General features: G+C 53.0%; 1 protein-coding gene across 1 annotated transcript in view; it reads left to right on the top strand.

Moving 5' to 3' along the window:
• Nucleotides 1-25,233, top strand: part of SZT2 (seizure threshold 2 homolog (mouse)) — a gene marked incomplete at its 5' end in the record, with an annotated part of 55,156 nt that overhangs the window by 26,703 nt on the left and 3,220 nt on the right. Inside the window, 43 exons of the mRNA XM_017743455.1 lie at nucleotides 8-132; nucleotides 1,487-1,652; nucleotides 1,737-1,829; nucleotides 2,002-2,083; nucleotides 2,216-2,497; nucleotides 2,863-3,001; nucleotides 3,234-3,350; nucleotides 3,468-3,531; nucleotides 3,892-4,077; nucleotides 4,146-4,487; nucleotides 4,594-4,783; nucleotides 5,162-5,236; nucleotides 5,408-5,546; nucleotides 5,781-5,901; nucleotides 6,130-6,259; nucleotides 6,366-6,518; nucleotides 6,632-6,734; nucleotides 7,112-7,229; nucleotides 7,460-7,571; nucleotides 8,011-8,129; nucleotides 8,612-8,776; nucleotides 9,370-9,454; nucleotides 9,986-10,036; nucleotides 12,522-12,710; nucleotides 12,827-13,024; nucleotides 13,382-13,551; nucleotides 13,729-13,895; nucleotides 14,312-14,409; nucleotides 15,225-15,357; nucleotides 15,468-15,595; nucleotides 15,887-16,017; nucleotides 16,513-16,695; nucleotides 17,128-17,398; nucleotides 17,599-17,678; nucleotides 18,018-18,143; nucleotides 19,937-20,142; nucleotides 20,264-20,354; nucleotides 21,681-21,761; nucleotides 22,163-22,237; nucleotides 23,097-23,310; nucleotides 23,592-23,775; nucleotides 24,090-24,212; nucleotides 24,451-24,958. Coding sequence (XP_017598944.1) covers nucleotides 8-132; nucleotides 1,487-1,652; nucleotides 1,737-1,829; nucleotides 2,002-2,083; nucleotides 2,216-2,497; nucleotides 2,863-3,001; nucleotides 3,234-3,350; nucleotides 3,468-3,531; nucleotides 3,892-4,077; nucleotides 4,146-4,487; nucleotides 4,594-4,783; nucleotides 5,162-5,236; nucleotides 5,408-5,546; nucleotides 5,781-5,901; nucleotides 6,130-6,259; nucleotides 6,366-6,518; nucleotides 6,632-6,734; nucleotides 7,112-7,229; nucleotides 7,460-7,571; nucleotides 8,011-8,129; nucleotides 8,612-8,776; nucleotides 9,370-9,454; nucleotides 9,986-10,036; nucleotides 12,522-12,710; nucleotides 12,827-13,024; nucleotides 13,382-13,551; nucleotides 13,729-13,895; nucleotides 14,312-14,409; nucleotides 15,225-15,357; nucleotides 15,468-15,595; nucleotides 15,887-16,017; nucleotides 16,513-16,695; nucleotides 17,128-17,398; nucleotides 17,599-17,678; nucleotides 18,018-18,143; nucleotides 19,937-20,142; nucleotides 20,264-20,354; nucleotides 21,681-21,761; nucleotides 22,163-22,237; nucleotides 23,097-23,310; nucleotides 23,592-23,775; nucleotides 24,090-24,212; nucleotides 24,451-24,958 — 6,513 coding nt within the window. The remainder of the gene's footprint in view (nucleotides 1-7; nucleotides 133-1,486; nucleotides 1,653-1,736; nucleotides 1,830-2,001; nucleotides 2,084-2,215; nucleotides 2,498-2,862; nucleotides 3,002-3,233; nucleotides 3,351-3,467; nucleotides 3,532-3,891; nucleotides 4,078-4,145; nucleotides 4,488-4,593; nucleotides 4,784-5,161; nucleotides 5,237-5,407; nucleotides 5,547-5,780; nucleotides 5,902-6,129; nucleotides 6,260-6,365; nucleotides 6,519-6,631; nucleotides 6,735-7,111; nucleotides 7,230-7,459; nucleotides 7,572-8,010; nucleotides 8,130-8,611; nucleotides 8,777-9,369; nucleotides 9,455-9,985; nucleotides 10,037-12,521; nucleotides 12,711-12,826; nucleotides 13,025-13,381; nucleotides 13,552-13,728; nucleotides 13,896-14,311; nucleotides 14,410-15,224; nucleotides 15,358-15,467; nucleotides 15,596-15,886; nucleotides 16,018-16,512; nucleotides 16,696-17,127; nucleotides 17,399-17,598; nucleotides 17,679-18,017; nucleotides 18,144-19,936; nucleotides 20,143-20,263; nucleotides 20,355-21,680; nucleotides 21,762-22,162; nucleotides 22,238-23,096; nucleotides 23,311-23,591; nucleotides 23,776-24,089; nucleotides 24,213-24,450; nucleotides 24,959-25,233) is intronic.

The following is a 25,233-nucleotide window of genomic DNA, read 5'->3' as shown; positions in this document are numbered from 1 at the left end:
TGTCCGCTCATTCCGAGAGAGCCATCAACATTTCCGCACACACTCCAAGACAGCCGGCTTCCAAGTGGGCAGCATGGAGCAAGAAGAGGAGCAGAGCTCTAGGGAACGAGGTGTCTTGGTCTCTGAGTCAAGGTAGCAACCCACCAGAGTCTTGCTTCTGTTCTTAGCATTGTGCCAGGACAAATCTTTCTTCAAGCGTATTTTAGTGCTTGCTAGAAGGAATGCTGTAGGGCAGAGTCTAACAGCCACACAGAAGAGCAGATATTTACAGCGAGATACGCACCTGGTGGGTATGGTGTCCACCAGGACCTTCTATTTTTTAGTCTCTGGTGACATTCATCCTTTCTTTCTCTTGTAGTCTTGGCTCATTACTGTCCCATCTGGCCTGAGCTGGAGGGCAGTTTGTCTGCAAGCCTTGTTTCTGGAGAAATTGTGCATCTCCTGCTGCTTGACTCATTTGAGTTTGTTGTTGACTCTAGTGTAAAAGACAGCTTTGTTATCCTTTTCTAATGAATAAAGTGTCACTTTTTTTAATTAAAACTCTGGAAAAAATGCACAAGAGATAATACCAAGGCAGAATTGAAATATGCTAAACTTCTGTCTTATTCCTTAGGGTATTTATAAGATTTGTATTGCCTCTGAAAACTTCAGGGGGGAAAAAAGTGCTATGCCTTAGTGTCAGTCAAAGAAACACTTAGGTCCTTTGTCCTCAGCACAGTTCCCTGATGTGAATTCACTAGCATTTGTTGGGAATCTCCAATGCTATGTCATCTTATAGTATAAATCATTGAGGTGAGACTGTGGTTTTGAAGAAAGCTTAGTGTTTGAAGTCAGGTGACTTCAAGTGCTGCTTTCCCCAAGAAAAACTGTGGGAACATTGTTTTTGTTACAGGATATTATGAATCACCTATCCCAAAGCAAGCTGCATAAACTTTTCCTGAAGGGTGTATATATACATTGTGACACATTGCACCCAGATCTGCCACCTCTATCACCGGAGTACCTGCAGAGTGCTTTGACCAGTCGACATCCCACTCCCCAGATTGCTTTTTCTGAGTTTTAGGGTCTGATTCTGCCATGGAGCTGCTGAGTGGCCATGGGCCTGAGCTTTGCTGCCCAGCCACTGGGGTGCTGGCATGGTGGTGCTTGCTGTGAGGTGCTCTGAACTGGCTGCTGGTAGTTCAGGTTGCTGCAGGCCTGTCCCTGTAGTCTGTGTCTCTGTTTCCCAGGCAGGGTGTGTAGTGTGGTGTACAGGCATGGCGATGTGATCAGCGTGGTTAAACTACCTCAGGCCTGGCTTCAGACAGCATGAGGCCTTATCTGGGCACATGGGTGGCTTCTGGGCTGTGGAGTTGTGGGCATTCAGGTTGTGTTGACACTGATGAGGTTTGGGGAGCTGGGAGGTGGGATACTGGCAGGATGGGTAGCACATAAAACTTGTGTCATTTCTCAATCTGCCTGCCTGACCTGTCCACAACCCTGTCAGTGCTGAAATGGAGGACTACAGCGAGCAGGACTCCCATAACATTGCCAGCCCCACGGAGGAGCCAAAGAGCAGCGTGGGCACCAGCTGCTGTTCAGAATTTCCCCTCTCACTGCTGGAAATTGGACAACCCTGCCAGGCACACCCAGACTTGCATAAAATTATCCAGGTGAGGAATGTGCAAGCTTGACCTGGCTTTGACAGGAGGGTGTAGAGTAGGATGTCTGCTTCATATGTGGGATTTCTCTTTTAGGAAAAATTCCTGGAAATTGGAAGTTTGCATTTCCAGCCAGTGCCATCAAATCCTCACTATTTCTTCTACTGCCCACCATCAGCCAAGAAAGAGGTAGGCATGGGGTTGTCCTGGCAGGCACCTTGTGGGGTAGCTTTGCTTGGTGTCAGATCTGGATTTGGGGCTGGCAGACCCATGGGTAGACTGAGTCCCTGAAGCTCCCATCAACAACCTGCTGTATTGCCTGGCATGGTTCTAGTATGTGCCCTTTCTCTCTCTGTCTCAGGAAGAGGCATTTCGGGATCAGGCAGACAGGAAAGGCAGTGAGGACATGGAGGGATCAGAGGCAGAAATGGCAGCTGAAGAAGGTAACATTTACTTGCTCTGCCTTGGAAAAGAAAATGTCTGTCCATGTGATAATGCTTTTCGGGCCTAGGTGTGTCTGGTGGGGCCTTTGGAGATGTGAATCAGGTTTGCTGACAGGGAACCTGTATCAACAGGAGCTGTGTCTGGATGCTGCATTGCCACAGAGAGTGACCCAGAGCTGGAGGTGGAGTACCGTGAGAAGCTGGAGCATGAGTTCCCAGACACAGATTCCCTCTCGGACTCCAACACGGTGAACCAGGATGACGACTCCTTCAGTGTGCTGGGAGGGGACTCTCTCAATGAGCAGGAGTTCCTGGAGCAGGAGATGCCCCCGCTCTTTGTGCACCTGACCTGCTCAGTGAAGCTGCGTAGCCAGCACAGCTCCATGCCTGTGCAGTCCCTGCCAACTTGTCTAGGTAAGAGCAATCCTTGCTGGGAGGTTAAATAGCAGTAGTGCTTCAGTCAGGTCCCTGCTGGGTGAGCAGCCCCTGGAACAAACATGCTGTGTCTTAAACAGCAGTCTTTCTGGACCAGCCTTCCCTGTACAGAGCCCCCAGGGTTTGCCATCATCAGACAAGGGCTTTTTTACCAGGTCTCCCACTTGCTGTGGGATTGGTCATGGAAGGTTGAAAGGATCATGGAAGATGATGGTGGCCTTCTTGAGCCTGTCCAGGTGTCTGTGACAGCCACGTCTTGCAGTCTCTCTACTTGCCACCAGGCTGGGTATGTGTGTAAGCAGAGGTTTGTTGCTTGAGTCCTTTGGTTTGTGATCTCTCCTCAGGGGAAGTTCTGGGCTGCCTGGAAAGCTGCCAGGGCTTGAACACCATTGACTTGGGAGACCTCTGTGTGACCTTGGACATCTTTGTGTTGACACTGCCTCTGGAGATAGAAGTTGTGAACACAGACATCCTCCACAACAGGTAGGTGGAAAGAGGCCCAGTCACCTACCCTCTGCCTGCTCTTCCCAGGCAGTCATTCTTGGCTCATTTCCATGTACTGAGACTTATGATTCTTCTTTTCACAGAGCCTGTCACAGTCTTAACTAAAATATTTCCTAGATAGGCTCACCTTCTGTAGAGATCCCTTTTCTGCTCTCTGTGTCTGTTTGTCCTCTCTGGCCCCATGCTCAGGCTGCTCTCTCTCTTGTGACAGGTGCACCTCGGAGAGCAGTGTGTCCTTCACGCGCTCTCCCGGGCAGCCATCCTCTTTCCGCTCGGATGAGGATATCATGCACAACCTGGAACGGCTCCCGTCCACTGGAGATGAGAGGTATGCCACTGCAGGTATAAAAGCCCCTCACAGGTTCCTTTTACTGCCTGGGAGCTGCACTGTGGTGGCTGCACGAATGAGAAGGACTGGTTGATTCTTTTGTCTCCTCTCTCCTAGGCACCATGCCCTTTCCAACCTCCCTGGAGTGCACAGGCAGGCTATTGAAGCCACTATGAATGAGGTAAGCTAGACTTGCCTCCCTGCTTCCAGCTAGAGCACACAACTGCTGTTCCACTCTTCCTAGCCTGCTCCAATCTACAACCTGTCAGCTGAACTGACTGTTAGGCTTTACTGGTGTCACATAGGCTGTTAGCCTTGTGGTTCCCAAAAGCGTGGGATTACCTTGAGAAAATTCTTGCTGCGTTTGCGGTGGGCCAGGCAGAGCTGCCTTCTAAAGGCCTCTTCTTAGGTACATTCAGGAGATGAGGGATGTAGGAGATGGGAGAGACTGCCTTCGTCCTGTTGGGGCTTGGGTGAGGATTGGGGCAGGCTTGCAAACACAGGTCACCTGGATGTCGCTCTGTGTCCTTGCTCTGCTTAGATTCGCTGGCTCCTGGACGATGAGATTGTGTCAGCGCTGCGTCACTCACAGGTCATCAGCACCTCCATCCTGCACAGGGTGGCCACCCACATCTATAACTCCAAGGGCCGGCCCAGCTGCCACAGCGAGGTGGTGCTGCTCCAGTTTGTCTTTGGGCCTGAGCACTCTCTGGAGAAGTTCAAGGAGGTAAAGAGAAAGCCCTGAGGCAGCACCATGCTTTGCTACCAGGATGCTTATTCTTCCCTGTGTTTCAGGAGTTCAGAAGAATGGCTCTGCCAGGCTACATGCTCAATGCAGAAGGCGACGACTACCATTACATCTCCATCAGCCGCCTGCACTCCAGGAGGGCTGCTCCAGACCCTTCAGGGACACCCTGCTTGCAGCAGCCAGCTGGAGGTGGCACCAGGACAGCCCTGGGCCAAGCAGGCCAGGAGGGGAGCAGCGAAACAGAGGCAGAAGGCTCTGAACTGTTACACCACAGGAGCTGTGTTCTCCCAGAAAGCGGCCAGGGTCTCTGGGAGTGGCCAGAGGGTGAGACGCGCATTGTGCCAGACACAGGAAACCCTGCAGGTGGAGGCAGCCACACACAGAATGAGGTGAGAAGCACTGAGTGATCTGTTGGTGACAGAATGTAGAAGGATGATGGGATTTTTTTTCAGTGCCTGTTTTTCTGGCCATTTTTGTGACCTTGGCTTTATGCAGGCTCCAGGAGATATGCTGAGACTTGATCAAAGCAGACCACCAGGCCAGGACTCCCTGGAAGAGGCAGTTCCAGAGACAACCATACAGTCATTGCCATCCTCATCCTCTGAGAAGGGAAACAGTGAGAAATCACCATTGGTGACACCATCTGCAACGAGCCTGACTGAGTCTGTAACACAGGGCAGGGAAGGTAGGAGCTGCAGTGTGGGCAGGATGTACCTCAGCCTCAGAAACTTTTAAGGGAAGAGCCCAGTTCTGGCTGTGACATACATAATATAACTGCTACTCCTGTTCTTGTTCCTAAATACCAGCATTGTTACTGAGGACTTTGGTCTCTTCCTTGCCAGGTTGCTGGCAATTCACTGCTTAACAGTACCCAAGGTACTAGGCTATGCTGCTGCACTCATAGCCCTAATGACAGTTCCTGCTGAGAGCCCCATTTGCAAGCACTGCCTCCCCACTGCCAGCACAGTCTGACTGTCGTGTGATGTGCTGTTTCTCCAGCACATGGGGCATGGGGAAGGGCTTAGCAAGTACTTCCATGATCAAACCCCTCTTCTGTTTGCAGGCTGCAGCAGGCAGCGTCCCAGCCGTGTGCAGAGCCTCGTGTCGAGCCAGGGCAGCATGGACTCCGACCATCTTGGTGAATCTGCTGGGGCAGGGAGGATGACAGTGTGTGGTGACACTAATAGTGACACACTGGGGGGGTCTGTGTGCCTGGGCGGGGGTGAGCCCTGAGGGTTTGTGAGTGGCTGCCGTGCCCAGGGAGGAGGTGGTTTGCCAGGCCTAGGGCTGAAGTGAGGATACATTGCAGGTTATGATGGGGGAAGCAGTGACTCGGAGTATGAGGAAGCATTAATGAGCGACCAGGAACCCAGGTGTCCCCTTATGCCGGATTTCTGGCTCATCATAAAAATCCATCAGGACCGAGTGGAGGTCTATTATCACACACGGTAAGGAGGGTCCCCTGTCTGACCACTGCCTCTCTGTACCATGACCTTGTTGCCGCTCACTCATCTCTGGACAGGATCTCTTCCCTGCCCAGTGTGGGTGGGAAGTTGCAGACTAGGCTGGTGCTCTATAAGGGGAAAACTGCCATCCTTTCCCACTGTGTTCCTGCTCCCAGCACCCAGTGACAGGCACTGTCCAGGTGCCCTGCTGACCCCATTCTCCCTTTCTTCGTAAAGCAGCCTGAGTGTGGAGAAGGCAGCATCAGCAGAGACAGAAGAGGAGCAGCCAGGGGAGTGCCAGAGTCTCAACCAGGTGGTGGTGAAGAAGATCAGTGAAATCTGCAGGGTTGTCAATCAGGTAATAAATCTCAAGAGGGCACTGACAGAGCTGCCAGTGATTAGATGGCTTAGATGAGAAGGGACCTCTGGAGGGTGTCTAGTCTGGGCTCAGCTCAGAGGAGGGCCTGGGGGGCCAGTTCAGCTTGGCGGGGTCAGAGGAAAAGGGACTCAGTCTGGCCCTCAGCACTTCTTGCTGTCTTCCGTGGCTGTGCAAGCAACAGAACCAATCTTTCCTCATCCTTTGCAGCGCTTGCTGCTGCAGGACCTGCATGACAGCCACATATGCAACTCATTACTGGTGGCAGAAAGTGAGGAGGACATCTGGAAGAGTGAAACACCATATACTTCTTACAGGCAGCGTGTGATGCCCACAGATGGTATGAATATTCCCTTGGCCATGCCTCAGCAGCAGTGCTACAAAGATGCCTAAGAAGGTCTTAACTTCCATGCTATGGCCCCAGCTATATGCTATGTTCTTTACAGATTACTCTGTAGAGGAGAGCTACCAGCCCCGGGACTACCTGGCTGCCACCATGCAGTTCATGCCAGGGCACTTTGCTTGTGAGGTGGTGTGGAGCACACTCATCCATGTGCATTCACGCCTCAAGATGGGCCCCAACATGGGGGTCTCACGAGGTATGTACAGCCCAGGTTCCCCCCGGTTTGGCGTGTCGGGGGTCCGGCTGCTGGCTGGATTGGCACACCAGAGAAGGGTATGTGGGATAGCTAATGTCCCACATTGCCCACAGCTATCCAGGCACTTCGCTCGGTGCTCAACGCCTTCTCTGTGGTGAACAGGAAGAATATGTTTGTCTACCAGGAACGTGCCACTAAATCTGTTTTCTACCTCCGGTAAGAAGCCAGTGTGACTTGTTGGCCTGACCCTGCCTTGCTGGTGTGTTACACCAGACTGGGAGCTCCTTGAGACAGAAAGTATCTGCCCAGCCTCAGGGACTGTGTTGTGACCCAAGCACCAAATATCTGATTTCTGATGAGTCAGTCACATCAAGCCAGGCCCATCCTGCTCTCCTTGTGCTAAGCCTTTACACATGGGAGGAAAAATGATGGCTTTTTTGAAGGAGCCAGAGAACAGTTTTTCCACAAAACTCCATATTCTAGTCCCCACAAAGTGCACAGGGGACAGAGCAAAGAAGATGTGGATCTTCTGTGGATGTATGATGCTATCATCCTTGGGGATGGAGGCTGGCATGTCTTTCTCTTGTATTCAGGCTGACTGAAACCACCCACAGTGGGAAGGTGTGGGAAGCAGAGAGCAGCCTTAGTGCATCATCTCGCTCGCTAGCACTGACACGCAGCCAGGAGCCCATTTACAGTGAGGATCTGATGGTGAGTCTGCAGCTCTCTGCGAGCGGATATGGGCGCTCATGGTCGCCGGAGTGGAGGGAACTCAGTAGTTCCAGCAACCTGGATTTCACGTGGGGTAAAATTTACACTGTAGATATGTGGAGTGGAGAGGCAGTGGGTGGCATCTGCCTGACCCTGCTGACAGCCTGGGACAGTGATGGATCTAGAATTTATATGAAATTACTTCCACAGGGCTGTTTTTGCTTCTCCAGGGTTCTCGTTCCTCACTGGACACTGCCTCATGCCGTAGTGTGGACTCTGCCCGCCCTGTGGGACAGATAGACAGACACATCCAGCTGATGGTCCATGGTGTTGCCCCAGCAGGTATGTGTTATAGCACCTGGCAGCAGATGAACTGTGCTGATGTAAAGCAGAGGAACAGAGCTCTGCTCCCTGCCATCTTTGCTTGAAGATAGAGGAATCTCCCTCCTGCGCAAACAGCTCTTCCATAGCCCATAACTGCTCTCTGTTCTGTATGGGTGAAAATAAAAGGATCCACGGTCCACAATGAAACCTCCTGCAGACCATGTGCCAGCTTTCCCTGTGCAGGAGTGCAATTGTCTTTTCCTACTGCACCAGCAGTCTTCTGTGATCATAAACCCATAGAAAAAGATGTCCGAAGAAGTTGATGGTGGGGAAAGTCATGTTCCCTATGGGAAGTGAGTGTGAGGGTGGTACATCCTGAACAGGAAGGGAGAGGTGGCTGTAGTCATTCTTACTGGATGGGGTGAAAAAGCTGCTTGTACCTTTGCTCACTTGCCAGGGCCTGAGATCACGGATGAGCTGGTCAAAGTGCTGCGCAGACGCCTGGACGAGGCCACCCTGGATATCATCACGGTCATGCTGGTGCGGAACTGCAAGCTGACCCCAGCCGATGTGGAGGTACCTCACTGGCTATCTGCTCTGTTCATCCCAGAGCACTTTTCTACATTTTGACCTGTCTCAGTTGCTCCTGCCCCAAGGAAGACCAGGGCAGTTTGCTACATCCTGTTCCCTGTTCCAGTGCTTGGTCAGGCTAGCGTTCACTGAGGTATACACTGTGTGGGTGCCAGGGTAGCTGGGAGATTCCCTCTGCTGGGTTTGCAGCACAGCAGGACTTCCCTGTCCCCTCCTTCCCACACCTTGGAATGAATGTCTGTTCCCATCTTGGGGCTGTCCTAGGCAGGGCCAGGAGTTGGACTTTGATGATATTTGTGGGTCTCTTCTAGTTCAGGATATTCTATGATCTGTCTTGGGGCACTAGGTCTAGGGTTGTGCCCACCACACTCTCCCCTTGCAGAGCCATCTGGCATCATTTGTATCAGTATTAGAGCCCCAGGGCAGCCTGCTAGTACCAGCTGGGTTTTAAAGCCTCCTGTGTGCAGTTTATCCAGCCCCCTGGGACGCCGCCCACAGAGGTCCTGCAGTTCTCCCTGCCGCCCTCAGCCCTGCCCTGGCTGCACGCTGTGGCCTATTACCTGCGCCAGAACCTGCTCATCTTCCTGCACACCCCCAAGTACACCGACAGCAACGTGGAGCACCACTTCAAGGTGAGGAGGGCTGGGACTGGGACAGCAATCTGCCCAGCTTCTAGCTGCTGCTGAGGGCATTTGTGGGGGCAGCTCAGACACCACGTTCCCAGCTCTGCCATGGAGGGTTAGGGAGAAATTGACACTAACTCCTGAAGCCTGAGGGAGTTTTACAGGACTGAGCACATCCTGATTAGCCTAGGCGATCACTTGCTGTGCAAAAAGCAGCAACCACAAAGCTCATGCCCACATCCATGTCCCAGGAGCATGGGAGAAGATCCCCTTTCAAAGCTAAACTTGGCTCGTTGTATGTCTTGCTCAGATGTAAGGACTGAAACATCAAGATTAATAAAAATTGGGGAGCAGCCACCCACTCCTTAGCGTGGCTATAGCAAAGACAAAGGGTGAGGCCAGATATGTAGTGCCACATAACTCTCTATGAGCTGTAAGGGGTTCCTTCACCCCAGCAGTGGTGAAGGCTGTGTTGGCAAGTGTTTTGAGTAGCTCTGGATTTGATTCTACAGGTTTGGGGATGAGCTGTGCATACACACGAGCCTCTTTGCAGTTAAGGCAAGTTCTCTAATCTTTGTCAGTATCTTCTTTATTCTCCTTAGCACTACTTCAACCACAACGGGAGCATCCCTGACCAGGATCTCTATCTGTACAATAAACCGGGTGGCCAAGGCACTGGTGGAAAAGGTATTCTGCTCAACTCTTCTCGAACAGGGTATGGGGCTGTGTGTTGGGGAGCTGTTTTCCATGCTGTAGAGCTATGAGTGAGTGAGGAGGGCCAGTGCTGGGGGAGTGCATTCCTCCACGGCTGGAAGGTGGGTAAGGTGTGTGCCTGGGGGACTTCACGCCTTTGCATGTGTGGCAGAGCAAACTAAGGCCTCCATAGAGCAACTTGCTAAGCTTGACCTGTTGCTGCAGGAAGCAGCTCTAGACACAATGAGACCTCAGCGTGGGGCCAGAGGCTCTGTGGGGCTGGAGGTGGGAGCAGTTGTGGCAGAAGCCTTGCTGCAGAGGGAAATCTGGCTGCCTGTAACTGAGTGTGGGCTGTGTGGGCAATGTCCTTGCTTTTTTCTCTAGACTGCTGGAGGAGGGATTGGATAGGGCCCACCCTGCAGCGGGCTGTCATGTCGTGTTTTGTCCAGGCCGTGTGGTCTGTCACCTGGCCATTGCGTGTCTTGTGCCCCTCGTGCACCATTTGAATGTTCTTCTGTTATGTAGGTACCATGTCGGACCTTGTGCAGCACCTCTTTCCACTCTCTCACTTCCAAGGTAGCACCCGTGGCTCCAAGTATAACTCCATCTCGTTTTCCCATGCAGCTCTCTGGTCCCGGCTGATCTTGTTTTCCTTGTGTTGTGGCTTCAGCTCTGACTCCTCTGTGTGTTTGTGTGTATGTGTCCATTTAGCTGAGCCCTGTTTCTTGCTGGCTGGATAAATGAGCAAACACAATCTGCTGCCCTGAGGTGGCAGGTCAGTGATTCCCAGCTGCCGAGGGTCCGTGTGCTGCCCTGTTAGCTTGCAAGCAGTGAACTCCAAAATCCTGCATCTTTTTTCCCACAGATCCGAACAGGCTTCTCTTCCCTGAGGAGGACAGGAGTCCTGATGTTTCAAATGTCATTGATGCTCCAGGGTGCAGCATTATCACTCTCCCAGTGGCTGTATCCTGGTGTGGGGTGTTCCCTTGCTTAGCAAAGGGCTGGAGTAGCCAGGCACCATTAGATGTGTGCTTTGTATTTCAGTGAGCCTAGGTCAGAGGGGGCTCAGTGTCCCCCAGAGATGGGAGGTAACAGTTCTGTAGCACCCCACCTCCACTGCACCAGGAAGTGAGACTCTTGGCAGCTCTTGCTAATGTACCTATTCCCCTACAGCTCCAGAACTCAGATTTTGAGTTTCTTTGCTGGTTTTTTTTTTTTTTTTTTAACTTATGATTTAGTGGTTAGATTTCAGCTTCTCTATGCTCCTGGAAGCCTTGTTTCCTGCGACATGGAGGAGAGCCTTTCTGCTCCTTGGGCAGGGGCAGGCTGCTGACCTGGCCTGCTTGAATTGTGGTCAGTTGTTCTCATGTCCTCATCTCAGACAGACTGAAGCAGAGCAGAGGTACAGGAATGATGCGGTAGGGACGTGTGCCAGAGGCTGAAGGGGCTGAGTGTGGTAATTTATCCAGGAGAAGAACAGGGGAGTAGTCCATGATTACCACATGATCATTCAATCATTTTGGTGGGCCTGGGGGTGACTGCCAAGCCAGACTGTTGAGGAGTTTGTGCCCTTTACTGTTTAAAAAACGTAAGTCTGGCTGGTAAAGCTCATATTCACTGTCATGTGGGGCAGATTTCCTGCTCTTGACACCTCTGTATTAACACCCATGTCCTGGAGAGCTGCCCTGCTGCGGCAAGAGGCTCTGTGGGGATTGCTCATAGGTGTAGTTTCTTTTCCTCAGTGTGGGTGCAGATGAGCTGCCCTCTGATTTGAATGCCTACTTCTCTCCTTTGTGAGCATCTCTCTCCATCCCAGTGCACTCTCCCTTGTGTCTGCTATGCCTTGGAGGAAAGGTTGCTGCAGAGCTTATGCTTCACAAGGAATGATAGAGACTGGGTGGTTGTGCTGTTGCTGATTAGACTGGGTACAGCCTGCTTGGGCTGGGTTTGTCTCCATGCAGAGAGGGAACTAGTCCAAGGGGATCCAGTCAGGGACACTTTGGTTTCTCTGTGGCAGTGGAGTCTGGTGTCACTGCCATCCTTGCTGGGATGGAGAAAGAGTATGGGCTCAGCAGTGTTGCAGGGCTAAGGTTATTTGCATCTGGGCACATCACCCTTAGGCAGCATTGGGCAGCTTTGCCATCCAGCCACCTGAGTGCTGTCTTAGGGGGCTTTCAAAGAGAGTGGGAACATTTCAGGTTACAATGTGAGGTTTGGACCTCAAAGCTACTTCCCTGGTGCCCTGACCATTGAGCTGGGCCGTGGGGAGTCAGTGTTTGTTTCTGCTCTGGTCCATTGCAGGGCTTCTCCTGTGTGCCCCAGGGCTCACAGGCTGTGGGCTGTGAGGCAGGAACCACACAGCTGCTCTGCAGCTCTGAACTGTCCTGTTGGGCGTGTGTAGAGCTCAGTAGAGAGAGCCAACAGGCAGGGTCTGAATTTTTCTCTGCAGTGACTCCAGGCTAGTCCTAGGTGTGAGCCTGCCTTGTTCCCAGTCCTGCCTGGTTGGAGTGGATGGGGAAGGCACCTAATCTTGTTCAGGTGTACAGTGAGGAGAGGGCTGTGAGTGTAATCTCCAACAAGGTGTCAGATCTGCAGGGACTCTACATCCTTCACAGCCTGGAGGGGGCTGCTGGAGCATGTCTGGGCCCTGTACTCTGTCCCTTAAGAGGACAGGAATGTGAGCCCCATCTTGGATCAATTTGCATAAAGGCTCTCCTGGTGCAAATAAAGATAATTTCTTCTTGCATGTGGTGCTGGACAACCCAGGAAGCTCCTGCAGGGCAAGTGAAATCTGCTGTGACTCTACAGGAGAGAGATTCTTGCAATGATGGGGACACCCTGTGCCAAACCCCATGCTTCTTACCCTAGCTCCCCACAGGCACAGCTGGCCTCTGCTCCCCTGGCTGCCTCCCCTCCTGTGGGCCCTGCCTGCCACGTGACACTGTGCAACTCTAGTGGTGACATGATGGTCCCAGCTGTGGAATGGCAAGGTGTAGGCAGGCACTGTAGGGGTGTACTTGGTGCTGTGCTGATGGAGGCTGTCTCGGGTTCTGCCCTGCAGGAATTGCGTGCATTGCACTGACATTTGTGGATGAGCATGGCAGCCCGACCTTGCTGCCCCACGGGGAGAGGCCTGACCCTCTGAAGCTTCCTTCCCCCTCACCCATCATGGGCCTGCTGCAGGACACCGACTTTGAAAGCCTCACAGCAGTCAGCAGGCACCAGCCAGGGGCTGACCCCCCGCCTTCAGGTAGGGAGTTGGCCAGCAGCTGCCAATTGCCTGCGGCCTCTGCATCCCCTGGGGCACCTCAGAGGGCTGGTGAAGGCAGGGTTGAAGAGCCATGCAGAACTACCCTTTCCCCACAGAGCCCTGCATGCTGGTGCGCCTGGATATCTGGGAGAAGGGCAACATCAGCCTGCTGCAGCTGTCGGAGAAGCTGCGCGGGGCCCTGCGGCACGCACTCTGCGATGCTGTCATGGAGTTCCTGGTGCTGCCTGCCCCGCTCTGCGTGGAAGCTGCCTGCCCCCTGAGTGCTGCAGACCTGGAGGACCTGAGCTCTGCAGGTGAGAGCCTGGCCAGGGTGGCCACCTTGAGCCTCCACCGAGCCTTGCTCCTCCTGCCTGGCCGGCAGGAGCTTGCCTGTGCTGGGGGGAATCTGGTTGGGTGGGCAAGGAGGGAGGAAGCTGCTCTCCCCTCTGCCACCTGTGTGGTGTGATGTCTTGGGGAAGAAGCATCATAGACATTAGTGTTGGAAAAGATATTTAAGGGTCTGTCTGCTCCCCAGGACCATATCCACTTTGCTGGGTATTACTGATGGCTCTTCCCCTTCTCTCCAGTCAGGCTCTGGCCAGACACAGTGTGGTATACAGCAGATTTGCAGGGGGAGGCTCTGCAGAGTCTGATTTGCTTTGTCTCCCCAGGAGGCCTAAGGAGGACCATGTCAGAGACCAAGGGCCTGGCTCTGCCCAGTGCAGGGCCTGGCAGGAGCTGTCCTCCACCCTTGCACTTCACCTCTGCACCTTCACCAAGCTCTGGAGAGCCAGTGACACCCACAAGCAAGCTGGGGCGCCGCAGCTTCTGGGACATGCTGGTAATGTTGCTGCAGGAACAGGGCTTGTAAGGTCCTCATGCTGTGTCAGGCCAGGAGGAATGGACAGTAGGGATCTAGCTGGGGGTGGGAGGCCAGGCTGGCAGCAGGGGCTTTGAGATCATGGCACTGACTGGGCTGTGTATGTGCATACTATTAACTTACCCCTTTCTCCCCTAGAGCAAAGCAGAGTCCTCAGAGCTGGGCAGCCCCAAGACTACTGATGACATTGTGCTGGAGAGGCCAGAAGAGGCTCGCACGAGGCGGCGGCACAAGACTGAGAATGTTAAGCAGCACCTGAGCCAGGATCGGGCCACAGCCACAGCTGAACTGGAACAGGCACAGAGGCAAGCACAGCCTGCAGGCTGGACAGCCAGGACGTTGTTCCCCCCTATCTGTTGTACATTGCTCTGCATCCTGACAGCCTCTGGACCACATTTCTTTTTCTTGTACTTTCTCCCTTACACAGACAGTTTAGGAAAGCTGCCTTGCACACACAAAGCCTCAGCCCTTATTGCTGGAGCATTGCTGGGAGTACATCTGTTTCTCCCTGCCAGAGATCCCTTCTCTGCACTGTGGGGCCGTGTGCAACACCTGACACTCATGGCTACTGACTAAGAGTGACCCAGCTCAAGGATTGTATCAACCCGAAAAGGAGGCTCCCAGGGCTCTGCTCTGGAGCTGTGAGGGGACTGTTGCACTTTTCTACGTTCACTACAGATGACTGATCTAGTGTAACTGTGCTTCCCTTCCCTCTCCTCAGGCGCCGAGCCTGCCAGCTGGAAGAAGGAGATGTAGGTACCATGCACCCACTCTTCAATCAAACCTGCCAGCAGTGGATGGCATTCATGAACCAGCTGGGTACGTGTTTTCAGGTCTTAGCTCTTCCAGATGGGCTGGGAGTGGGCTTTTTTACCCAGAACTCTCAGGACACGTCCTCTTACAGCACCATCCATCTTTATTCCTTGCCGGTCCTAGTTGCACACCCTGTCTCTCCCCAAACTTCACCAGAGTCACATTTGTCTCAGGGGCAGCATCAGCATTAGAAAGCTGTGGCAGGAGGCCTGGCATGGGCCTGTGCATCAGAACAAACCTGCTAAGGCCCATGGTTATGTCTGCCATGCTCCAAGTCCAGGACTTGCCAAACTTGCCTGCAGCTGCTTTGGAGAGACCTGTACTCCAACAACCAGCTCCCAGAAGTAGCAGGGACGGAGGATCTGAGCCTCCACAACATGCTCTGGGACTGTGAAGTTGCATGGGAGACCCTCACTCTTGCAGGCAGGGAGGGAGAGGAGGAGCACCCTTCATAACCAGGGATTTGGGTTTGTATGGCTGCCACATTGCTGCTTTCTGGTTACCTTTGACTTTGGTGTTTGTGCAGCCTCTCACAAAGTCGAGCTCTCCTCTTCCTCTGATGAGGAGTAAGCCAGGGAACGAGGAATAAGTGGGGGAATAAAGCACCGTGCTCAGAGCATACAGGGAGTTTGGTCCAGGTGCCATTTCAGGCCAGAGCCTGAAACCAGGGATTGTTTCAGGCTTCTTCTTCTCCTTCATATAAGGCTCTTGTTCTCCAGCTCTGCCTGCCTCAGGCCCTTAGCCCTCTCCACTGCTCATGTGGGCAGGATGTGGCTCTGGTGCAGCTCGGCACCTTGTCCTACAGTACATCTTCCATGCAGGGTGCCCGTCGGTGCAGCAGTGCTCCTTGGAGATGGTTTCTCGTTTCCTCCTGTCCTCTATCCTAGTGGAAGTGGTGAACCTGGTCACTGCCCTGGCAAGTGACACCACTGTCAAAGTGTTTGAGCAGATCTGGTGAGTTACGTGATTCACAGGTGGCCGTTTGGCACCAGCAGGTGTTGATCAGCTGTATTTCTACTGCCACAGCTCTACTTGTCAGCCACCTTTGGGGCCTTTCTTTGCAGCTACCATCGGGGCACTGCCTTCTTGCCCTATAAGTCTGGCCAGAGTGTCAGCCCTCGCCCTGGAGTCATCAGACACTTCATCCTGCTGGGACGCAACTTCCAGCAGTGGCGTTGCAGCACAGAACAGGGTGAGTGCCTGGCCATGGTACCCAGGACTGTGCTGGGGTCTCTTGTGGGGGGACAATCAATGAACAGGTTCCCCTCCTTACTGGGACAGACTGCTTTTGCCCAGAGGTGGGCAGTGGGTTGTCTGGTTTTGCCTTCTGAGACCTTACTCTCATATGTGTTTGTAACAACTTATTTCAAGATGAGCTGAGCAGTACTGTGGCAAAACATCCTGTCATGCCACCTTAATGGCATGATGGGGCGTAAGAGCGGGATGAACCAGTACTGAGGGTCATAACTGTGACTTCTTCCAGCTCACAAAGGGCTCCAGCGCTTTGAGGCCATGGAATTCAGCTCAGCAGAGAGAGGTTCTGATCCCAGCCTTGTGGGTCGAGACCTGGTGCCCCGGCAAAGGTTCCTCTTCCTGGAGATCATTGACAAAAAGGTAGTAATGGTGCCTGTGTGATGTTGCCTCCTCAAAAACTGTTCCTGGATGATCCAGGTCTAGAAAGAGGAGAGGAAGAGTGCCTCTGCAGGCAACCAGCCTTCCACAGGGAAGAGTCCTCCAAAGCAGCTGTGCAGGATGTCTCTGCTTGTGTCACAAGTATAGCTGCGGGTTCCCTGCAGCACTCTAGGGAATGCCAGGGCCAGCAGCCCTCGCTGTCTCTGTGTTCAGCTGTCCTGCTGTGGGCTGTAATTGCCCTTTCCCTGCTCACAGCAAGGCCCAGGCTGGGCTCTTTTACTGCCGGTGGAAGTACAGCCACCACCACTGTTGTGGCTGTTAATAGGGGACTCGAATTGAGCTTTTACCATTCTCCCTGTTCCAGCCTTGTAATCCAAAACTGGCTGCAGCAAGTACCACCAGAACACCTGGGGTAGCCTGTGCCACCATGCAGGGTCTCTCTGAGAGTCCTTAAATCTTCCCCTCCTCTCTGTCCAGCTGACGCTCTATACTTACAACTGGTCCCCAGACCTGGGCGCCAACCTGAACTGCTCCCTGACTCGCCTGCTGCAGTGGCAGAATGCCCGGTCACACATCGTGCACTGCCTGATCAGCCAAAAGTTGGGACTCTTCCACCACCACTGCTTCATGGACACACCATGGCATGAGGACAGCAAGCAGGTAGGGCACCATGCCAGGCAGGGCAGTCTTTTCTTCATCAGGAAGGGCCTTGGCAGTCTGGGGGTCTGAGGAAGCTTGCAGGCACCTTTTGTGTGCTGATTGGCAGGGCATCCCGAGACATTCACATGTCCAACTTAACCATTCCCAGCCAGACTGTTGCCCTACTCTTGGAGACAGAGGTGGAAGGGGAAGCCAGGTCCTCCTGCTGGTAGCACTTACTGGTGACTGAATTATTTAGGGTGAAGGAGGCTGAGGAATGGGCTTCCCACTGCACATTAGAGCCATGCTGGGCCCAGGCCTGCTCTTCTTGGGACTGGTAGTGGAGAAGACTAACACAGATCTCAGCAGATGGCCAGAACTGGATTTGCTCTGTGGGTTCTTGCTCCAAGGCTGGCAGTAAGGAGGCTTTCATGGCTGTATCTGTTTGCTTAGGAGCCAAATCCTTTCCTGAACTCCACTTTGGAGGTGGATGCACTGATCCGGAGCCCGTGTCCCCCACCCAGCAAGGAGCAAGGCCGGCTGAGCAGCTCTGCCCGCAGCCTCCCGTCCCTGCACTTCCATCCTGACGTGGTGCCCTTTGATGAAGCTCTGCGGGATGTTACCACCATCAGGCGCATACCCCATGGGCCTGACTCGGGACCTTTTGACCCCGTGGCTCGGCATGGGGCCCAGTTTCTGGAAATCAAGAGCATGGAGAGGAAAGGTAAAGCAAAGGGGCTGATATCGTGGGAGCCTGCCTAATAATCTCACTTCTGGAAAAGGAGAGCAGAGCAGAACGAGAGTTTTGACAGGGGACAGTTCTCTGCAGGAATGGGTGATGGCCTGTTCAGGGTGGGAGTAAAGGAGAGTAGCAATACTTGGGGCTGTGGCTTGATGCTCTTGTGACTGCTCTCTTTCCTCTAGAACTGGAGAAACAGATGAAGATTGAAAACCTCTTTGTCACCTGGCAGCAGAGATCAGCTCAGTCCAACATGCCTATCAGTGTGAGTGCAGCCTGGGCAGGATATGGGCTGGGCCTTCTTACAGCACACTAGGAGCAGCAGCAAAGGGGAGCACTAAAGCACTGAGCTTTAGTGTATGTTGGGTGTATGTTGGGGATGGTGCTAGGCAGTGGAGCACTGCTCTCTGCTTGAACTTTTGGGATTGTAGGGCTCTGAACCACACTTGGGCATGGGGCCTCACTACCCAGCACTGGAAAGGCTGTAAAGCAGGGGATTCCCCCAGTTAGGTTCATTTGAGCAGCATTGCAGTGTCATGGACGACTTGCTCCCGGCCTCAGTGAGGGGTGTGTGCTGTAACCATGCCCCTCTCATGTCGTGCAGCTGGCAGACCTGGAGACTCTGAAGCAGTCCTCACGCCTGGTTCACTACTGTGCCACCCCCTTGCTCTTTGACCCGGCCTTCCGGCAGCAAATCCAGACTGACCAGCTGGGCAAGGTAGAGGGGAAGGTGAGTGTCAGCAAGCACCAGGAGGTGCTCATTGGTGACTGAATTATTTAGGGGGAAGAAGGCTGAGGAATGGGCTTCCCACTGCACATTAGAGCCATGCTGAGCCCAGGCCTGCTCTTCTTGGGACTGGTAGTATGAGTAGTCTTTTTCCAAGACAGAGCTGCTCTAGCCTCACTCCTACAATACAGGATAAATTTGAACCCTGTAAGATGGAGACTGAGAAAATCCTTGGGTCCTCAGAGCCGTTCTCCTGCAGCCACGCTATCCCTGGAGAAAACTGATTTCCTTTTCTACCCAGGGAATTCATGGCTGAGTCTGGAGAAGCCATCAAGGGCACTGTGTGGTACTGATCTTTTAAGGAAGCAAAACTTCCCTTATGCATTCGGCAGCCAGACCTGGTAAACCTTTCTTGGACCAAACAAATAGCTGAAACAATTGAAAGCAAACCAGCTGAATCCTGAGCAGGTTGCAACCTGACAGACTGTAACCAGTGCAGATCCCATACTGGCTGTTCACAGTCTGTATGTGTGTCGGAAGGGAAGAATAGGCTGTTGTAATTTATCAAAATGTCAAAAGGACTTTGACAGAGTCTTTAAGCAGAGGTTGCTACAGAAATTGAACACTCACAAGTGAAAGGGAAAGTATCATCACAGAATGAAAACTTCACTTTGTTTTTGGAACAGAGCAAAATGGAAATTGGTTATTGGATTTGAAGAGCCTCGCAGCAGGGGTTTCAAGGTGGTGTATTGGGTTCAGTATCTCCAGGTCTTTTATTGGGACCTATGAGCTGCCAGGCTTTGCAGTGCTGGAGGGCTGTTCAGATAGGTCAGAACAGAAAAAGACTGCAAGGAACTCAGGAGATAGCTGAGTAGCTTGTGAAATGAGCGCTATTGTGAGAGCTGGGATCTGGTTCCCAGTAAAACAGCACAATGTGGAGAGAAATTTGAACCCTTTTGTATTGTACACTCACTGCAGAGCCTGTACAGAGCAGACATCTCAGTGGTTTCTTCAATTTGGGAACAGCTGGGTACAGCAGACACTGGTTAGAATACACCAGAAAGGGGTGTTAGTATAATGGGAAATATTCTAATACATTTCTAAAATGCTACTGTATTAATGTCTTCACCTGACCAGTAAGTGTGAGACCAAACATTTGTGGCAAAGGCACTGAACTGGAGAGACTTGGAGGTCAAAGAGTAGCTGGAGCGATGCCAGGTAAAGAGACATCTCTTGTGGTTGGTGGAACAGATAGGCAGAAAGCCAGATAGAAACACGTAACAGAGCCGCAGGCTTAAAGTAGAGAGATCAAAAAATGAAACCGTAGTCTCTCTCAGCACAAAGAAAAGGAGTTTTCAGGACATCAAAAGGAGAACTGAAAGTGTTTAGAAGGAAACACTGTTCCTTTTCAGTGCTACTGAACTGCTAGGAAATCCTGAGAAGTCAGCACGATTCATAAGGGGGTTGGACTCTTACCGTGGCAATAGGAGTTGAAGCTCTGAGCTTTGCATGAACCAGTTTGTGAGTCCCTAACATTTTGTGGAAGCTGTTCTGGGGGGCAGATGTGAATTCTGGCACAGGCTATTTCCTGCAGGTTGTTGCAGTACTGTTAGGTCAGAGCATGGCTGGGTAGATCTTGGATCTGGGATTTTGGCACATGCACTAGGACGGTACCTGGAGAACCAGATGTTAGTGCTCTCTGGCAGAGAGAGATCTACCTTTTGCTCAAGCAGGGCACCTGGTGTCCTCAGCTGGGGCCAGTCACAGCAGTTTTCCTTAGCAACTTTCTCTTGCAGAAGCGCCACCGCTCCAATGACTCTACAGCTTCAGGGAGGGACCGCAGCCACAGCTGTGACTCAGCAGAAGCACTGCCCTGCAAGGTGAAGGAGGAGCCATGGCTGCAGGAGATGTGCAATGCCTTCCTGCAGCAGTACATCCAGTACCTGCAGAGCATGGGCTTCATCCTGGTCCAGGTGCGGCCACCCTCACCCACCACTCGCAGGTCAGTGATGTGCTGGGAGCCCTGGTGTTGGAGAAAAGCCACCATGCTGAGCTGTGCCCTGGTTTGACACAACAGGTCTTGGCTCCCTGCTCAAGGCTGTCTCTGCTCTCATTTCCAATAGCACAAGCCGGATCCGAGCTCTAGCAGCAATGGGAGTGGAGGGTAGAGGGTCCTTTTCCTACACAAAGCCAAAACCAGAGGGAAGTCCAAAGGTGAGCGCGTTTCTCTTACAAGGGTGGAACTGGGATGGAAGTCAGGCTGTGGAGTGGACCAGTTCTGGTTGGCTTTTGAAATGGTTTCAGGCAGAAAGGATGTGGGAGGGCAGAGAAAGCATCAAAAGCAGCCTGTCTAGACCAGCACCATCTTTGGGAGTTCGGGTATGATGAGATCTCTTTGCCCTCCTGCATGTCCTCCTACAGGCCTCAGAGCCACTTCCTGGCACTGGGTGGAACCAGGGCAAATACCAAAAGACTGGTAACAACTTGGAGGGGCTCAGAAGAGGAACAGGATGACCTAGAGCAAGGATAGCTGCTTTTGGGTGAGATTCTGGAGGATTACCTGTCAGAGAATCTTCAGCATCTACAGTTAAGGGCAACTCTAGGGCAGAAGGATCTTTAGCTAGAGTGAGATGAATGCAGAAGTTAAAGAGGTTAGAGAAGATAAGCCTAGAATGGCTCTACTGTGAGAGCAGGCTGAGGTTCCTCATGTATAAAGAAGTGGCAGCTAGGGAGGAACAAGTCAGAGCTGTACAAAATTGAAGCTAACCTGGAAAGGGATTGATCTTTTGCTGTCTTATTCAATACAACACCTAGAGACCATCAGATGAAAGTATTTGGAGCCAGTTTTGAAACTAAGGAGAGTGTTTCTTTGAGCAGCAGCTACCAGTGGTCATCATCAAAAGGTTTTGTGAACAATTAAGACCTTAAGTGAGTTTTGTGAACATGAGCTTACAAGACAAAATAAGTACCTGGAAGAGAATTCCATTGGAGTCTCCAGCTGAGCAGAAACCACCCATGGCTCATGGAATCACCCAGGGATGATGGGAGCAGGTAGCATTTACTCACCCTTTTCCAACACTTTATTGGCACCTGCCTTTGGCTGATGTTGGTGCAGGACTGCGAGTAAGACAACACCTTGCAGATAAAATGAGAAAGAGAGCAATCTGCTGAGCACATTAAGAGGGGGCAAATGTATAGCTCTGTATCAGGCAGGCACAATGGTCTGGGGACACCTCAGCAAGGAGTGAGGTTCCATGGACACTATCCTTCCTTGGCTCACAGTGTCCCACACTCTAGCAACACCATGTCCTGAGCAAGCAGGAGGTGAAGGGATCAGTGTGCCTGGTGTGTTCTCTCAAAGACTGTTAGGTTTGTTAGGATCCTTTTCACTGTCAGCTCTGCCATATCTCCTCTCTTCTCTCCAGTGAGATTGCTCAGTTGAGGAGGCCCCTCTATTTCCACCTCTGCCACAGAGCCTTGTGGCAGCTTCACACCCTTGTGCACCAGAGAGCCTCTTCAGCTTTGTCCTTCTCTTCCCAGAGCACAAGCCCTGCTGTTGCCACCTACCATCTACAGAGGGCTCTTCCAGGTGGGATTGTGCTCATGGAGTTGGCCTTCCAGGTAAGAAAGAACAAGAAACAAAGTATGATCTCTGGGGGTTCAGGGACAGTCTTCAGAGGTGACAAAAGGGAGTGACGAGGAGTGCAGCAGGGACATGTGATTCTTCATTTGTCCTGTTTCTTCCATGGCCCTGCAAGACTGGGATCAGCTGGAGATTATTCTGCAGGGCTCAGAGCAGTAAGAGTTGCCTGTAGGAAGGATAATAAAGGGCTCAGCAGCAGTTAGGATGCTCTGTTCTCAGCCACTTGTTGGCTGGTCTGGCTTGGTTCAGACAAGATGAGACAGAACATGGGGCAAGAATGTCTGGGCCCCAGCCCAGAGCGTGAAGCGTGGGGGCTGTGCTCCTTCCCTGGAGAGGCCCAAGGCTGTGCTGTGCTCTGCTCACGTGCTCTCTCCTCCAGGGCTGTTACTTCTGTGTGAAGCAGTACGCGCTGGAGTGCTCGCGGATCCCCATGGGCCAGTCTGTGAACTCTCAGGTAATGGCTTTGCAGGCACAGCTGGTGCTCCTCAGGGTCAGGGGATGCTTTGGGGGGAGGAGTGATCTCTGGAATGGAATGGGCAGTTCAGGTATAGCAAGTTCTGGAGAGCTCTGCTCCCTCCTCATGGAAAAGCCTTCTGCAGCCACGTGCCCTCCATGGCTCTGCTGGAGCAGAGCTGAAGTGCAGTAAAAGGGGGTGGGAGGTTTGGCAAGAGGATGACTCTCATCCTAGCTTGGGGAACAAGACAGAACAGACTGGGGAGGAATAGGAGCAATTCTGGCAAAGATGACTGCTCCAGAGAAAGTCAGTGCATGGCTCTCTGCTTCCCTTGGAACAAGAAGGAAGTGGAATGGGAACAGGCATCTGTGAACATGATTGGCTGCCCTTTGCCAGAGGAGATTACTTTCTGCACCAGAAAGGTTCCTTTATACCTCTGTGCCTTGCTCTACAACACTCTGGGGCTGCCTGCTCCCTTCTCCTTTGTAGGGTCAGGGTGTTTCCTGCTTGTTCCCAAGGGCACTGGGTGTCTGTGTAGAGGCTGGCCAGCCCCAGGCTGTCTGAGACAGGAGGCATGCATGACCATACTGTCCTTTCCAAGGTGCCTCTGTAGCACGGCTGCATCTTATATATGCCAAAAGTGTCTCTCCTAAGCTTAGAGTCTTCCAGGGCCTTGTCTACGGGTTTGCTGAGTCTTTCCTGGAAAGCTTGCACATGCACAGGGCAGTGGTATGAGGCTGCATCCTGCTCTGATGCTGGGACAGCTGCACTGGCTGTGCCATGCCTTGTCAGCAGGGCTTTGCAGGAGGGTGTGAGGTGCCTGGCAACATTCCTGCCTTGACTCCCTGTCCCTCCACAGCTTTCTATGCTCTTCACGGAGGAGTGTGACAAGGTGCGGGACCTCATGCACGTGCATTCGTTCAGCTATGACTTCCACCTGCGCATAGTCCACCAGTACCTGCTGGGCTCCCACATGACTCTCCGCCAAGGCTACCATCTCACCAGCTTCCTGGAGGATTTCATTGCCCATCACCCTGACATCCCCAAATTTGGCCGCAACCACGTTTTCCAAGGTCTGTAGGTCAATGTGTGATCAGTCTGGGGTTGATCACCAGCACGTAACTTGGCAAAATGTTTCCAAGTCCTTTACAAATAAACCTGACCTTTGGAGTATTCAGGGAGATGACAGGGTGAGGGTGATGGGAGGGGCTGAGCTCTGGGGGAAGTCCTTGTTGCCCTGTTGTGGAAGTGGCAGGTTGGTTGCTCTGTCTCCTGGAGTAGATGGGAGGACACTGCTCTGCCCAGGTAAGAGGCACAGAGTGTCTCCTGTGATAGCAATGTATTTTTCCACTAGGCACGCTGGCCCTGCCCACCAACATGATCACTGCACACCAGCTGTACAACTACATTGCTGACCATGCCAACACCTACCACATGAAACCCCTGCGCATGGCCCGACCGGCCACGGGCAGTGACAGCAAGAAGGGAACACCAGGCACAGAGCAGAATGAATATGCACTTGTCTCTATTTGGAACAGGTGAGTGCATCTGCTACAAGTTCCTGGAGCTGCTGGAGATTGGTGGCAACCTTCCAGTCCCTTGGGACACTGCCCCAAGGTGCCAGCAAAGCTGACAGCTCTACACAGTGGCAGACAGCAGTTCTGGCCAGTTCTTCTGAGATGGCCATCAGGGGTGGTGTGTATGTGTGCAGGTGCATTTGACATTTCCTGTGGCACTTCTGAGGAGTCCCGCTGTGTGGAATTCCCCACGTCCAGTGGTTCTGTTGTGATCAGGAGCCCTGGGAGAACAAAGCGAGGTTTCCTTCATATTGATGTGCCTTTTTTTATCACAGCTCGGGCTCCTACAAGGACTCTGAAGGTCTGCGTCATCATGATGACTTTGACGTGTCCCTCCTGGTTTGTCACAGTGCAGCACCATTTGAGGAGCAGAGTGAGGCAGAGAGACGCATGCTCCGGTGAGCACTGGGTGCCAGTGACAGCAAAGCTTCCTGGCTGGGGAGGAGGGCTCTGGGAGGGACTGGTTCTGTCTGGAATAGCACAGGCAGAGTTGTTGGTGTCTAGGGAGGATCACTGTGAGAACTTGGGCAGAGAAGCACCCTTTCTGGCAGGGACAGAGGGGCCTGTGGTTCACTTGCAGTGCAGCTGAGAGGGGAGCAGCCCTTCCCCAGGTCACAAGTGTCTCCTTGCTCCCAGTTTGCGTTTCTACGTCATCATGACAAGCCAGCGGGAGCTCTTTCCGCGGCTCACGGCCGACATGCGACGCTTCAAGAAGCTGCCACGCTTGCAGCGGGAAGTGCTGGAGCCTGTGGTGGGCCGGGCAGCCTGGGAGGCAGCGGAGCCAGAGCCGAGCCTGGGCCGGCAGCCGTCGGCAGAGCGGGAGCTGTGGCAGGACGTGGAGGACAGCAGCGAGTTCTATGTGGGGGGCACACAGGTCAAACTGGGGCCAGGGCTCTTCTACACCCAGCCACTCTTCCCCTTGCTGGCCTCCGAGGTGGCCTCAGCCCAGAAGCAGCTCAGCAGCATGGTACAGCTGGCCAAGTGCCACTGCCGCAGGGACAACCTCTGGAAGCGCCTCTTCCTTCTGGAGCCTCTGGCTTCTGACAAGCTGAAGCTGGGCAAGCTCTCCCTGGTGGAGCTGGAGGAGCTGCTCGACGCCGTGCATGGGAAATCCATTGCAGATGTCGACCCCCAGCTGGTGAGCAGCAAGGATGGGGGCACAGTGCACAGCAGCTGCTGTTCTGCTCTGGGGATGAAGTGGGGAGCCAGGTGAAGGGGCGTGCAATGCACATCTCTTCCTGCTTGGTGGGAAGGTAGAGGCAGGAACATAGTTCCTAGCTGGCAGGGGAAGGGGGAGACTGCACGGACCTGTCTGTAGAGAGTGAACAGCCCTCAGTCAGCATCCTCAGTGGGCTGTGAGGGTTGCATCTGATTTGGGGTCTGGAGGCTGCTGTGGCAATATGGCTGCTGGTGCCATGG

The sequence above is a fragment of the Corvus brachyrhynchos genome, unplaced genomic scaffold (assembly GCF_000691975.1).
Source record: "Corvus brachyrhynchos isolate BGI_N302 unplaced genomic scaffold, ASM69197v1 scaffold48, whole genome shotgun sequence".
Lineage (NCBI taxonomy): Eukaryota > Metazoa > Chordata > Aves > Passeriformes > Corvidae > Corvus > Corvus brachyrhynchos.
The sequence above is the reverse complement of the archived record's forward strand: the minus strand, read 5'-3'. Positions and strand labels throughout refer to the sequence as shown.